This window comes from Lepisma saccharinum, chromosome 26, assembly GCF_977018435.1.
Source record: "Lepisma saccharinum chromosome 26, izLepSacc3.1, whole genome shotgun sequence".
Classification (NCBI taxonomy): Eukaryota; Metazoa; Arthropoda; class Insecta; order Zygentoma; family Lepismatidae; genus Lepisma; species Lepisma saccharinum.
In genome coordinates this window covers 53,577,522-53,594,269 of record NC_139254.1, presented here as the reverse complement: position 1 = coordinate 53,594,269, position 16,748 = coordinate 53,577,522, and the positions used below count along the sequence as shown (strand labels likewise).

The window sequence follows — 16,748 nt, the reverse complement described above, 5'->3', positions numbered from 1 at the left end:
CATTCAAATTTGGCTATCTCCCGTGAAGGTTGCACAGCAAGACAAGATGTCAAATATTGTGAAAACTATCCAAGAATTTTACGTGAAAATTTTATATATTGAAATGGAGGTATAGTAATAAGTATGCACATATGCAGTTTACTTAAAAGATAATTAGAAATTCACCTAATAAATGTGATCACACACATCTTTGCATTCCATTTCCATACCTCAACGTTTTATTTTTTTCCTGCCACAGCCACCTCTTCCTCACTTTCACTACATTCTTCAAATTCACTAACACAAAATGAACCCCCGTGTTCATCTCCACTTCCAAAATCCACATTTTCCTCTTCATCGCTATCGAAAATCAACTTTTCAATCGCAGAATCTTCTACAACATTCTTACGCAACATGTTTGCAAGACGTAACAAATGAAGGTTTGTTTACATGAGAAATTACTGAACAAAACATGCTTGAAATGGTATGAAAAACTTAGCAGCACAAACATACACATCATAGATTCGAAAGATCATACAACCTCTGCCATCTATTGAATGAAAAAGAAACTACGTGATGAAAATGGGGAACCCATCGATTCGACGACTAGGTACGGCAAGCGAACGTCCAGACAGGCCGTCGATTCGACGATTAGGTAAGCGGATGGGTTAAAAAAAAATATTTTTGTATATATATGATATATGGCATATGTGTACATAAGTTTTTCATATTATAATAGAAATCATGAGTACATTTTATTAGGGATATACCAGTGGAAAAGTTGCTGATAACTGATGTATTCTACTGACCCAATCGGATGGAAAATTGCTATGTGTCTTTAAGAACACGAATGGTTTATTAACCCTTTTAACTTTTAGCTGGTGGAGCCTTGCATGTGCGTCTAGCCTCTACAGACAGGAACTTTTCAAACTTGCCATAATATACAAAAAAAAACATAGCTTGAGAACTAATTGAGAGAGATGACAAAGTCAGGGCTTTTAGCAGAAGTAAAATTTATACATTGTACCTCGATAATGAAAGTTAAAGTAAGAACAAGAAGAAAATTGAAATTTTCCCCAAAAAATGGTATTCAGCATGACACTGTGGCCACCACAATAGACCAAAGTAAATTAAGAATTGTGTATGTAGGAGTGGTACATTTCTACAACCATCCAAAATTACATTGAAAATAGGCTGACACTTCTTGAGGAAAATAATAATAACAATGTAAAAATCATTGCTGGCAGCTTATGGAAAAATTCTGAAATTTTGCTTTCAGTGTCGACACTGGATGGACCAAATTTGTAGAAAAGCATGAGAATATGTAATGCCTCAATTTTGAAACAAAAACTGATGTTATGCAACATTTTTGAAAGTTGTAATTTTCAGAAAATTTTGAAAATTGGGCATTTCCTGTTAGACCCCTATTTTGTTTGGCATTGTGAAAGTGTTCTTTTGTTCACATTATTACATGTAAAACTGAAATATATCAGTAAAAAGTAGTGGTTGAGGATTTATACCCTTTTTTACAATATCTATCCACTAATACTGTGGGAGAGAACAGTCATTTTCAAACTCCTAAAATCCCTTTTTTTTTAATTAGATATATTGTTTTGTGATTCGAATATGACATATCTTCCTATGTACATAAATGAACAAATAGACAGAATTGGAATATCATGTGTAATTTTGAAGAAATTATGCATTAATTGTTGCCTCTTGGTGCTCGGTTATGTATATTTCCCATCTGTCCAGAATGGAATACATGCGGCGGATAAATTTTGCCCAGCTGTCATTTATATTGTATTATTTATTTAATTACTCATATTAGTAATTTTACCAATAAACTGATACACCAATGTATGTGCCCATGAAAGGTGATACTGAGAAAGCCCATTCCTAATTTATATGCTAATCAATAATGGTCACTCTGGTAACACAGACAATTGTAAAGAATTATTATTAATATTGTTTTTATTACAGGACAACAAGTACTTTGGAGTTGGGATGGAGAATGGATTGTTAAAGCTTGTGTGGTCTTTAGATGTGGACGATAATCGTGTAATATTGATTCCTTCTGCTGTTGTTGGTGATGGCTACTGGCATGATGTATATATTGTGTGGGGTAAAGAGAATATGACTGTCTGGACTGACGAAGATCTTGTGTACCAGCAACCAAGTGATGTTGAATTGCTCCCTTCAGATGCACAGTTTTATGTTGGTAAGTACTACAATACGTCTTCATAGGCTTCATTCAGAAATCGAGTCTATTACTATAAGAGAGTTTTCAGACTGAAGCAACATGCGAGGTAAGAAGCAGCATGTGTCACTTGGAAGTGAACCCTCAGTAATCAAGACACGATATGCTGCGTGCTTTGCTTGTCACTTACGTGTCACTCAGACTGGGCCATTTTCTCAATACTGTGAACCGTGTCACCTCGATCTGTTGTTCGCAAATGCACGATGAATGCTTTGCTTTAGACTTAAAGGGCTTATTTTGCTTGTTGCTTCTGGCTGAAAGCTCCCTTAGAGTGGAACCCTAATTTTATGATACTGGATTTTACATTGTTGCGAATTATACATTCTTTCCATTGACGATTGTTTATTATTAGAATATTTAATGTTAGAAGTATTGCCACGTGGATCGTCTGGATCATGGATAGATAAATTTGGCTCACACCAGTTCCTGAACCAATTTCACCATGTGGATCAACTAATTAACAGCATCAGTTTGTAGCCCTTGCTAACCAGCTCAATTTATTGAATTATTTTTTTTGGGGTGCGTCAGCACTGAGGCTATTTTGCACCCGTCACACTATACTGGGTCCAGCCCCTTATCATAACAAAAATAAAAGCAGGTCTGAAAACTAAAATTTCCTTACCTTGGTTAAAAGCTACGTCTAAAAAGGGTGCACAGCACATATAAGGGCAAAAAACAGGACGACACAGAATTATACTGGCTATCGGGCCAGTCGCCATAGCCTCGTTAGTCTGCAGTCCAGAGTGTACTATGTGGAAGCGAAGTTGACTATTGGGTGCACTACATGGAAGGAGCACCCGTTACACCCCACTAACCAGCTGAAACATGCACTGACACCAACCTATTCATCCTTGTACAAATTATATCCTAATTTTAAAACTTCTATTTTCATGCCTTCTTGATATGTACTTGAACCGTGGATTGACAAATTTATTCCTCATTCTTCCTGAATGATTTGGCCATAGATAGCAAGTTTTGTCGTTTCCTTTCCTAAAATAACTTACATTATTAATGTACAGCTTTGTTTTTAGCCTTCGTGCATCAACTGAACAAAGAATGAACTTCTCGAGCTTATTTCCTTTTTGTATCTGTCTTGTAGCTCAATAACTTCAGCTAATCCTCTTTGCAGAACATACTCTAGATCAGGAGCAACAGCTATTATTTTTGCTGAATCAACTGACTTCTTGATCAGTAATTCATCTAATTCCCTTTTCTAGAAGAACATTTCTGGGACAGCAACTTCAGCTAATTTACTTTGCTGTACCAACTGGCATCTAGATCAACCACTTCACCTAGTGCATTTACTGAACCAACTGACTCCTGAATCAGCAACTTCAGCTAAAGACTTTCCATTGATCAAATTACTTCTTCATCAGTAAATTCAGCTGATGCCCATTACTAGAAGAACATTTCTGGATCATATGTAAGCATAAAATCAAAATGTATTATTTACTTATATACAGTGAGTATATACTTGTCAAAGACAATGTTTCGGTGGCAACTGCCCTCTCCTTCAGGTCAAGAAGTCGGTTTTACGGAAATCCACAAAGCTTCGTCATTAAGAAAAGATATGCTGTAGGTTTTTACGTGGACAGGTTGAATGCTAGGATAACAAATGACTAAACCAGGACTATTCCCACATTTTAAAATCCCTTAAAACTCATATAAAATCTGTTAAAACCCGTGTTACTATCCAATCACAATTCACATGTTGACTGGAACTGGTATGTACTATTTTTTATTTTATTTTTTTATTTTTTAGTACATACCAGTTCCAGTCAACATGTGAATTGTGATCGGATAGTAACACAGGTTTTAATAGTTTTATATGAGTTTTAAGGGATTTTAAAATGTGGGAATAGTCCTGTTTTAGTAATTTGTTATCCTAGCATTCAATCTGTCCATGTAAAAACCTATATCCTTTCTAAATGATGAAGCTTTGTGGATTTCCATAAAGCCGACTTTTGACCTGAAGAAGGGGACAGTTGCCACCGAAACGTTGTCTTTGACAAGTATATACTCACTGTATGTAAGTAAATAATAAATTTTGATTTTATGCTTATATATGATAGTGAGCAAGTCGCACGCATCCAAAATATGGATTTCTGGATCAGCAATTTCAGCTAACATACTTGACTGAACCAACTGGCATCTACATCAACCACTTCATCTAGTGAATTTGTTGAACCAGTTGGCTTCTAGATCAGCAACTTCAGCTAATGTACATTGCAGGATCAGCTGATTTCTTGATGAGTTAATTCAGCTGATGCCCATTACTAGGAGAACATTTCTGGATCAGCAACTTCAGCTAACATACTTGACTGAACCAACTGGCATCTAGATCAACAACTTCATCTAGCGCATTTGCTGATCCAACTGACTTCTAGATCAGCAACATCAGCTAATGTACATTGCTGGATCACCTGATTTCTTGATCACTAAATTCACCTAATGACCATTACTATAGAACATTTCTGGAGCAGCAACATCAGAAAATGAACTTGGCTGAACCAACTGGCATCTAGACCAACCACTTCATCTAGTGCATTTCAATACAATACAATACAATACAATATATTTATTCATCGTTAGACATTGTACAATGCAATAGATGTCGTCAGTTATTGGTTACATATTTGTTATTGTATATATGTAAATATATAATTATATATAGAGAGAGGGATTACATGGAACTCCAATATGTTATAGATACTAATATGAGAGTATATGCATATATGAAGTAAGAGTACATAGACATAAGACAATTATAATATTAGTGACGATGAAATAATATAAATATGGCAGTGGCAATATACATAACAATAATTCATAAAACAGGAAATAAACAATACAATACATTCTAGAATATTAAATCATTTTTGGGATGGATTTCGAATTCTTCTAGATTGTAGAATACCTTTTCTTTTAACCAGGGTTGAAGTACACTTTTAAATTTTTTAAGAGAGACACTGTGAGCAGCTTCTGGTAACATGTTGTATAACTTAATTCCTAAATACTTATAACTATTTTGTGTTTTACTTAATCTGATTGATGGTGTGTCGAGCTTGTAACAGAATCTTGTATTGTGTCTGTGCACAGTGTGTCTTGCGTTATAATTATGTACATTTTCTTTTGTATACACTAGACAGGTAAATATATATGAGCTTGGCACAGTCATTATGTTTAGTTCTTTAAAGAGATTTTTACAGGAAACAGACTGATCAAAGACTCCTGCCATGCTTCGTAAAGCTTTTTTCTGCCAGATAAATACATCCCCAGCACCAGATGAGTTTCCCCACAAGAGAATTCCATAAGTCAGAAGGCTATGAAAATATGCATAATATGATTGCAGCAACAAGTCCTTGCTAATGCATGTTCTAAGCTTTTTAAGTAGAAATACCACCCTGGCAAGTTTGGAACAGAGGTAATTTGTTTGCGACTCCCAAGATAATTTGGAGTCTAAGTGTAAACCAAGAAGTTTTACAGAAGTCCATTCATGGCCATTTCCTAATGTAAAAAATATTTTCTCTGTTTTATTTTCATTAATTGTAAGTTGATTTGTTTCAAACCAAAAAGTGGACCTTTCCTCTATTTCCTTATCAAGCTTCTCAACTGTAAATTTGTCACTGCCCACTGTAAGGAATGTGGTATCATCTGCATATAAAACAGTCTTATGAGGAATAATATTAGGTAAGTCATTTATATAAATATTGAACAACAATGGGCCGAGGACAGAACCTTGTGGGACTCCATTTTTTATATTTAAGAATTCTGATTTTATGTTGTCTACAGTGACCATTTGTTGTCTATTTGATAAGTAGGATTTTATTAGAGCAAGTTCAGTTTCTTTGATGCCATAGAAGTGTAATTTTTTTATTAATATTTGATGGGAAACAGAGTCAAAGGCTTTACTCAGGTCGATAAGTGTTGCACTTACAGAAAGTTTGGATTCAAATGCATCTAACACTGTGGAAACAATGGTTTCATTCGCTTTCACAGTGGATAAATGGGCTCTGAAACCATATTGTGCACTTGTATATAAATTATTATTTGTGAAATAGCTATCGAGTTGATTATATAAACAGTGTTCTATAATTTTTGAGACAATGGGAACAAGTGATATAGGACGGTAATTGTTGGGGCTCGATTTATCACCCTTTTTATACACGGGTATGACGACCGAGAGCTTGAGGCAGGAAGGAAAGTGCCCACAATACATCATCCAGTTTATGAGAATGCAAAGTGGGTACTGTAGAATATCAATGATTCTTTTTAAAATAAAGTTCGACATTCCATAAAAGTCTTCCGATTTTGAATTATTTAGTTTTTGTGCTGCTTTTAAAATATCAGCAGGTTGGGTCTCATGCCACCGGAAGTCAGTCAAAATGTTACCGATGTTTTGTGACATGAGATTATTATATTCATAATCAAATTGATTCATAGAATTGTGGTTTGTATCCAATTTGTTACCTACCCTGACAAAGAAATCATTAAATTCGCTTGGAGTAATCGGAACATTTTCTTTTCTTCTGGGTTTCCCTCTGCCTAATTCTGCCTTAATGACATTCCAAGCTGCTTTGCATTTATTATTGGAGTTATTAATAAATTTATCATTTGCTGTGCATTTAGCTTTTCTAATTTCTGATCTGTAAATATTTCTTAATTTGATATATCTGTTCTTATCTGCGTTACCATTTTTAAATCCATTATAATACATCAAAAGCAAGATTTTTAATTTACTCAAGTGTGGATTATACCATTGACCTAAGTGTCTTTGTTCGCGTTTAGCTTTAATTGGTTTCTCCTTTTTTTGGACTCTAGGACAGCAGTCGTTACATATATCAGAGATGGTGCTCATAAATTTCTCAAATAATGCATCGACATTTGCACTTGAGAAAATTAAATGAATCCAATCAACGTCTTTTAATTTGTTTCTTAGTATATTCAGCCTGTTATCATTAATTAGTCTAACAGATTTAATTTGTTTATGTATAGTATTCAGAGGTATATTATTGTTCAATTTTAACCATAAGCCTTTGTGGTCCGTTAAATAAAATGTATTGAATATCCCTATCTCATAGCAGTATTTATCTAGGTTTGTTAAAATGTTATCTAGACAAGAGTCTAGTCTTGTTGGCCTATTGTTTGCGCAGTAATAGTTGAAAGATTTAAAAATATTTAGAAGATGTATTTGCTTAGGGGTACTGTTTCGAATGTCAAAATTGATGTCTCCAAGAATAATTATTTTATGTTTGTTAAAGTTTTTGTCTAGGTACGAAATAATATTTTGCACACACTCGATAAAAAATTCTACATTACTTTCAGGTGCTCTGTACACTGAGATAACAATTGTTCTTAAATTTGGCAGTGACATAGCAGCCACTTCAAAACACCATTCTATGCAAAACTGACTAACATCTAAGATTTTAAAGCTGGTATCTAGGTTGTCGCTGATATATAGTGATACACCACCATGATTCATATTTGATCTGCAATAGCCAGTAATTAACCTGAAACCTGGAGGTACATATATTTGCAATTCTTCATCCCGTAGCCAGTGTTCGTTTATGCTTAAAATACAGTTATTTATTCCCCCCATTAATATTTCTAGTTCATCTAATTTATTTCTAATGGATCTAATGTTCAGATGCAGTAGTAAGATATCATTTCCATTACAAGGTGGTATCCCTAACTTGGCTTGCCGTAATAATCGTGTTTGAATATTTTCGTGGATTAATCTCGCATCATAATTATGGATTGGATTGTCCACCACCCGACTCTCACTTACCATAAAAAAGAGTCCCTTAGTTTGATTGGTTTTTTTATATTCCTTTTCAGAGGCCTGTCCGTGACACTGACACTAATTTTTTCTTCACCTTTTACCGTATCATCATTTTTGTTTGGAGTTACGAGGTTAGTATCACACTGCACTTCACACACTTCACTTTCTGATTTTTCCTTAAGAGGGTACACTGATTTCTGCGAGGGTGGCGTATTAGTAAATAGAGCATAGAGATTATCACACAGAAGTGTTTTCCCTTTTCCGTTCAGATGTTGGCCATGGTTTGTGTGGCCATCTCTTCCAATTTCACTAACGCTTAGCATTTTTGCTGTGGGAGAGGATTTACACACTTTGTAAATTTTAGAGTTCACACTGTTAATTTCTAAATTTACACAGGAAGTTGGTATTAGGTCGTATCTGTGTGGAATGGCAGTAATGACGACGTTGGTATGTTTTGTTGTTTCAAGGCAGTTTTTAAGTACTGAGATTACCAATTTTCCTTCATTTCTTGATATATCATTGGAACCACCCATTATGATCACATGGTCGTTTTTTCCATAGTCCTTGCAAATGTCAGGTAATGATTTAACAACTTCTGTCAATGGGGCGCCAGGTTTAGTAAATCCAGATACATTGTATTCACTACACTTCTCGCCCAACTTAGAAGCAATACCACGACTATGGCTATCACCCAAAATTAAGACATTACCTTTGTAACTTTTATTGACTAAAGCATTTTGGTCGTATATTTTTGTGTCAGGACGTTTACTTGTTTTGTGTCGATTTCTCATTTTGTTGACGTGTTTCAATGGGAAAGCATTTGCACTTGATGTGTGAGCCGATGCAGTTGTTATGGAGCTGACTTCTGCATTGTTTAGCACTTCAAACGGGTTTGGATGCAAAACTGTATTTGATACACTGTGATTGGCTGCATAGTTGTTGTTGGACAAGTTTATCGCGGACTTCTTGTTTATGTTTCGTTTGACCACATCTGACCATGTACCATGTTCCATCTTCTCTTCTCTTTTCCGGTTTAACAGTTCTAATTTGTCTGCTTCGAGAATTTTGATGATCTCATTTCTTGTTGATAGTTCACGTTGCAGTTTTTCTATTTCCAGCTTTGCTTTGTGGCAATTACAACAGCCTGGCATTTTTATGATTTTTCCTTAAGTTATACCTAATTTTCGCCTGTTTATCACTACACTATGTCCTGAGATACTTACGATGTTCGTATCGTCTGTGTGGCAGGTTTTCAGAAGTTTTTCCAATTATCTACAAGTATTTTCCGACGAGCACAGCAGCACGTAAACTCAACTTGACGCCATTTTTTTTTTTTTTTTTCCTGAACAACTGGCATCTAGATCAACCACTTCTAGTGTATTTGCTGAACCAACTGGCTTCTAGTTTACCAACATCAGCTAACACATCAATCACTTCATCTAGTGAATTTGTTGAACCAGTTGGCTTCTAGATCAGCAACTTCACCTAATGTACATTACTGGATCAGGTGATTTCTTGTTCGGTAAATTCAGCTAATGCCCATTACTAGAAGAACATTTCTTGATCAGCAACTTCTGATAATTTACTTGGCTGAATCACCTGGCATCCAGATCAACCACTTCACCTAGTGCATTTGGTGAACCACTGACTCCTGGATCAGCAACTTCAACTAGAGTCCTTCAATGGATCAAATTATTTCTTGATCAGTAAATTCAGCTAATGCCCATTACCGGAAGACAATTTCTAGATTAGCAACTTCATTAACATACATGGCTGAACGAAGAGGCATATAGATCACCCACTTCACCTAGTGCCTTTATTGTAAAAATCAACAACTTCACATAATGCACTTCGATGGATAAACTGATTCCTGGATCAGTAAATTCAGCTGATTTCCATTACTATGAGAAGATTTATTTAGCAGCTACATCAGAAAATGAACTTGGCTGAATAAACTGCTATCTAAGTCAACCAATTCACCTAGTGCATTTGGTGAACCACTGACTTCAAGATCAGCAATTTCAGCTAATGTACATTGCTAGATCATCTGATTTCTTGATAAGTAAATTAATCTAATTCCCTTTACTAGAAGATCATTTCTGAATTAGCAACTTCAGTTACATACTTTCCTGAACAACTGGAATCTAGATCAACCACTTCATCTAGTGCATTTGCTGAACCTATTTGCTTCTAGATCAGCAACTTTAGCTAATGTACATTGCTGGATCAACTGTTTTCTTTCAGTAAATTCTGCTGATGCCCATTATTAGAATACCATTTCTGGATCAACAACTTCAGCTAACATACTTTGCTGAACCAACTGGCATCTAGATCAACCACTTCATCTAGTGCATTTGCTGGACCAACTGACTTCTAGATCAGTAACTTCAGTTAATGTGCATTGCTGGTTCAGCTGATTTCTTGATCAGTAAATTCAGCTGATGCCCATTACTAGATGAACATTTCTGGATCAGCAGCATCGGAAAATGAACTTCGCTGAATCAACTGGAATCTAAATCAACCACTTCATCTAGTGCATTTTGCTGAACCAACTGAGTTCTAGATCACCAACTTCAGCTAATGTGCTTTGCTGCATCAGCTGATTTCTTAATCAGTAAATTCATCTAATGTCCATTACTACTAGAAGAACATTTTTGAATCAGCAACTTCAGCTAACATATATGACTAAACCAACTGGCATTTAGATGAACCACTTCACCTAGTGCATTTGCTGATCCAACTAACTTCTGGATCAGCAACTTCAGATAATGTACATCACTGGATCAACTGATTAATTGATCTAATTCCCTTTACTAGAAGAACATTTCTGGATTAGCAACTTCAGCTAATGAACTTCACTGAACATCTAACATCTAGATCATCCACTTCACCTAGTGCCTTTAGTGAACAAATTGGCTTCTAAATTAGCAACTTACGCTAATGTACTTCGAAGGATCAACTGATTTCTTGATCAGAAAATTCACCTAATTTCCATTACAGAAAAACATTTCTGGAGCACCAACATCAGAAAATGACCTTGGCTGGACCAACTGGAATCTAGATCAACCACTTCATCTAGTGCAATTGATGAACTAACTAGCTTCTAAATCAGCAACTTCAGCTAATGTACATTGCTGGATCAACTGATTTGTTGGTTAGTAAATTAATCTAATTCTCTTTACTAGAAGATCATTCCTGAATCAGCAACTTAGCTAATTTAATTTGCTGAGACAACTGACATCTAGATCAACTACTTCATCTAGTACATTTGTTGAACCATCTAGCTTCTAAATCAGCAACTTCAGCTAGTGTACATTGCAACTTCAATTAACTTAACTTCACTAAACCAACTGGTATCACTTCACCTAGTGCCTTTGTTTAACCAATTATCTTTTTGGTCAGAAAGTTGAGCTAATATACTTTGATAATCAACTGATTTTTTGCTCAGTATATTCAGCTAATATCCTTTACTAGAAAAACTTTTCTGGATCAGCAACTTCAGCTACTGTACTTTTCTAAACCAACTAGCATCTAGATCAACCACTTCAGCTAATGCACTTCGCTGGATCACCTGATTTCTTGATAAGTAAATTCACCAAACACCCATTACTGGAAGAACAATTATGGATCAACTTCTGCTAATGTACCTGCTGGATGCATATGGCACAGTGGTTTGGAATACACTTTAATCTGTATCCCAATCTTTCTGTGCATTAGTGGACTTAAGGGGGGAGCGGGAAATCCCCCCCAAAAAAAATTATGGAAAAATTGGGATTTCCATCACCCCCAGAAAACAAGGACATGAAAAGGTCAACATGCACATAGAAATTATTGCTCGCATGTAAGAAACAGAAGTCGCAACCTTTCTATTCTTAGCTTTTTTGTTTATATGTATTTTTAACATTTTAGTGATAAATGTAACGATGCGAGTGTGTATGTGTAATTAGACTATAGTATTGCTTTTTATGTTATTTTTAAATATATACAAGATGTCATTTTTATGGTGTCCACGAATCACAGAAACGTACAGAGGATGTCAAAACAAGCAACATTCCTCAGTAACATGTGCGTCGTTTAGGTGCAAAAAATGTTTAAAAAAATCAATTTTGCCACCTGAATGTTGGCAACCCAACACAACATTTGATTGTGTCTGTGATATATCTTCCTGTCGTGAAAGGCTGCAGATGTCATCAAATATTTACAAATTGTGCGGCAGGATGAACGTTGCATCTGCGGGTACCGATAAACAAACTTCCTTCGAATGCAGTTTCCAGGGGTGAGGGAAACGCATTGCTTTAGAACAACAAAGCCAGCCTGCCTTCCTTTGTTGGCAAAAATTAGACTATAGTATTGCTTTTTATGTTATTTTTAAATATATACAAGATGTCATTTTTATGGTGTTCACGGATCACAGAAACGTACAGAGGATGTCAAAACAAGCAACATTCCTCAGTAACATGTGCGTCGTTTAGGTGCAAAAAATGTTTAAAAAAATCAATTTTGCCACCTGAATGTTGGCAACCCAACACAACATTTGATTGTGTCTGTGATATATCTTCCTGTCGTGAAAGGCTGCAGATGTCATCAAATATTTACAAATTGTGCGGCAGGATGAACGTTGCATCTGCGGGTACCGATAAACAAACTTCCTTCGAATGCAGTTTCCAGGGGTGAGGGAAACGCATTGCTTTAGAACAACAAAGCCAGCCTGCCTTCCTTTGTTGGCAAAAATTAGACTATAGTATTGCTTTTTATGTTATTTTTAAATATATACAAGATGTCATTTTTATGGTGTCCACGGATCACAGAAACGTACAGAGGACGTCAAAACAAGCAACATTCCTCAGTAACATGTGCGTCGTTTAGGCGCAAAAAATGTTTAAAAAAATCAATTTTGCCACCTGAATGTTGGCAACCCAACACAACATTTGATTGTGTCTGTGATATATCTTCCTGTCGTGAAAGGCTGCAGATGTCATCAAATATTTACAAATTGTGCGGCAGGATGAACGTTGCATCTGCGGGTACCGATAAACAAACTTCCTTCGAATGCAGTTTCCAGGGGTGAGGGAAACGCATTGCTTTAGAACAACAAAGCCAGCCTGCCTTCCTTTGTTGGCAAAAATTAGACTATAGTATTGCTTTTTATGTTATTTTTAAATATATACAAGATGTCATTTTTATGGTGTCCACGGATCACAGAAACGTACAGAGGACGTCAAAACAAGCAACATTCCTCAGTAACATGTGCGTCGTTTAGGCGCAAAAAATGTTTAAAAAAATCAATTTTGCCACCTGAATGTTGGCAACCCAACACAACATTTGATTGTGTCTGTGATATATCTTCCTGTCGTGAAAGGCTGCAGATGTCATCAAATATTTACAAATTGTGCGGCAGGATGAACGTTGCATCTGCGGGTACCGATAAACAAACTTCCTTCGAATGCAGTTTCCAGGGGTGAGGGAAACGCATTGCTTTAGAACAACAAAGCCAGCCTGCCTTCCTTTGTTGGCAAAAAATTTTCCCTTGAAAAAAAGATGCAAAAAAGAAGTCGCCTTTTTCCCGCCATTTTCGTGAAAAAAAAAACGTGCAACAATCATTTCTGTTAAATACCATACCAACAATATGAAAAAAGAAAATCTGAATTGTAGCCATAAATAGTGAAGTTATATCTTAAGAACTACAACCGTGACAAAGCATCTCGATCGAGACAATCGGGCACCTAAAGGTTAAATACAGGTTAAAATATGGCTTAGGTTTTTTGAAAGCAGGCGTAATTAATTTACAATTTAATTTTCTCTCGGTAGGTGGATTCCCAACAGAGCATCCAGTGTGGCATGAGACACATGGATACTTTACATCAAAGTTTATTGGCTGCCTACGGGAATTGTCATTGAAAGAGGGAACTTCCATTACCGACTTCTCTTCATATCATAGCGAAAATATTTCTAGCTGTCAAATTGATGAAAATCAATGAAATAGTGCATGATAGAAATAAGTTTTTTTTTCATAGCATAAGAGTCATTCCTGATTTACCATTTAGGAGGTGCTTTCCAGATTCCACCTGTGGATGGGCTGGTGCATCACTGATGCACGCTTTGGTGTTTCATATTTCACCGGTGTTCACCAAACCTTTCAGCAGGTTAAACCATGACATCATCATTTTACACCATCCTCAAGAGCTGGTATGGTTGGTGAATCAAAATTGAGTCATCTGCTTTGAAACTTGTTGTGATCCATGATATCCGTTCTGAAGGCAATAGTGAAATGTCACACTGATATTATTGCGCGGAGGGTGCATAAACTGGTTGCAGGAATAAACTGTCAACTTTTTTAAATAGTACTGCTCCTTCACTTGCATGCAAAGTGAAATAAAGTATACCGATGCATCAAAACATGCTTCCTTGTTCTGCTGCAACATGCAGGAAAGCATCCATTCGCAATATTCGGTATTTTTACAAAAGAATACCACTTAAATTAGTAGTGTACATGCAAATCGAGATGTATTATGACCATCATGAAATATCTTCTGCAATTTAGTCACTCTCAGTGACTTTTTGCTAATAAACATGAATGTGCATGTGCGTTCCTAATCTAGTCTTCATTTGTTTCAGTATGATGCTTTCCATATTTTACCAAACTTGACTTTCTTGATCCACCAGTCTGATACACGCCGGTGAATTCTGGAAAGCGTGGTTTGATTTTTTGGGTGGTACAGTTGATAATTCCATGGACAAAGATTACACAGCATTCGAAATGCAAACTATTAAAGAAATGTATGGTTAGATCTGTAGATTTTGACTACACCATTCCCATGGGCGTCCGGAAGGGGGGGCAAGGGGGGGGCCGTGGCCCCCCCTGGAAAATGAAAGTCAACCAAAAATTATGTATTTCACACTTATAATTTCATTTTAGCCACAATAATATGTGTTAATTATTGCATGAACACCATAAATTCAAATTTAAGCAATGTTTTTTTAGGGAACAACACTATTTTTGGGGAAAATGTGCCTTGTTTGCCCCCCCCTGGAAAAAAATACCTTCCTTGCCCCTCCCTGGAAAAAATCCTGCGGACGTCCATGACCATTCCTGGTGATTATGATTTTAAACACAAAAACTATGATGAAATTTCATTTTGTTATCAGTATACAACACATGTATTTTCCTACTTAACTCTTTAATCCAACTCTTTAAAAACAACTGACAATTAGATGTGCAATAATTGCAATTCCAAATTATTTATCAGCGTAAAACATATCTATGTATTATGACAAAAGTAGTGAATTCTGGCTTTTTCAGCTAAGGTTTTATGTATTTGTTGTAGTTCATAGGTTCAATTATCAGAAGTAATGTTAGTAGAATTCATGTAAATTATTATGTAGAAAAATTAATATTGACATTCTTGAAATTCAGAGATGCCCATTCAATCATTAACTGTTGAGCTGGTGAGTGTAACTTACTCTGAATATTGTTCGTTGGATTTCTGTAATGCTGGAGAAAAGTTTCTATCCCTATATGTGTATTATATTGCATTAAGTATTTAGAAATATTTGAGCTCAAAACAGTTGCTTATTTTGTATTTTCACTTTCTACAAAATTATCTCATGTACCACACAATAGGTCTGGTAAGTCATGGTACGTCGTATCAGTGTGAACTCTGACATACAGAACATCAAGGGCAACGGCTTTTAATCCAATAATGCTTCTTGTAGAGAAAACAACACAGGTGAAACTTGTCACACCTAGAGAGTGTTAGCCACTAATCAGCATGGACATTATATTATGCTACACCCAATGTACGAGGGTTATTTCATAAATAATACACACTATTTTTTTTTCTGACATGTTTATTTTGTGTTAGGCAGTACCTCCTTACAGTCCTTCAATATAGTCCCCCTGTTTCTTAATAACCATGACCCAATGTCTTGGAAGATTTTCTATGCCAGATAGGGTACCACTGTTGTTCAGTGTGCAGATGGCTTGGGTAACTGCTGCAGAAACCTCGTCCAGTAAGGAAAAATGTCCGTGCATGGGCTCTTTCAACTTGGGGAATAAGTCAAAGTCTAGTGGACTCATGTCTGGATTGTGTAGTGGATGAGGTAACACTTTCCACAGCCTTCTCCAGATAACAACGTTCCCCAGATGCAGGTGGGCATTAATTATCGTGCAAAATGAGTGGCTTGTTCCAAAGCAAGTCAGATAGGTTTTTGTGCATTTTTCTGCATAAATTTTGCAGATAATTTGAATTTATGTCTATTTCAGTCCATGACTGCATACTTAACTTCCAAGTAATATACAGGGTGTTCATAAAGTCCTGGTACCATACAAGAAACATAGCTTGGAAACTACATGCAATAGAACAACGCTGTTGATTGCAAAATGAGCTACAACACACCACGTTTATATGCCACACATTAAAACCTCAATGTGCGCTCCTCTAGTTGCTTTCAGAACATCAACGCGGTAATTCACTTCTGCCTATACACGCCCCAGCATATCACCAGTAACAGTTAGGATACTCTCCGTTATTCTTCTTCTAAGAGTAGCAACATCTGGAACAGGAGTGTGGTAAACACAATCTTTGACATACCCCCCAGAAGAAGAAATCCAAGGGTGTGATATCAGGAGAGCACGGTGGCCAGGGAATAGGTCCATCATGGCCTATCCACTGGCAGGGAAATGCCTATCCAGAAGACCTTGAACATCCTTGGACCAATGAGGGGGTG

The 16,748-nt window shown here is 36.2% G+C and overlaps 2 protein-coding genes across 2 annotated transcripts in view; one reads left to right on the top strand and one right to left on the bottom strand.

Moving 5' to 3' along the window:
• The window catches only part of eys (eyes shut), a 154,632-nt gene extending 139,785 nt beyond the window's left edge, over positions 1-14,847 (top strand). The window contains exons 22-23 of the mRNA XM_083112357.1: positions 1,963-2,200; positions 13,830-14,847. Of these exons, the coding sequence (XP_082968483.1) occupies positions 1,963-2,200; positions 13,830-13,999 (408 nt within the window). The 3' untranslated portion in view covers positions 14,000-14,847. The remainder of the gene's footprint in view (positions 1-1,962; positions 2,201-13,829) is intronic.
• The window catches only part of LOC145979329 (MKRN2 opposite strand protein), a 398,221-nt gene that overhangs the window by 250,390 nt on the left and 131,083 nt on the right, over positions 1-16,748 (bottom strand). The window lies entirely within an intron of this gene.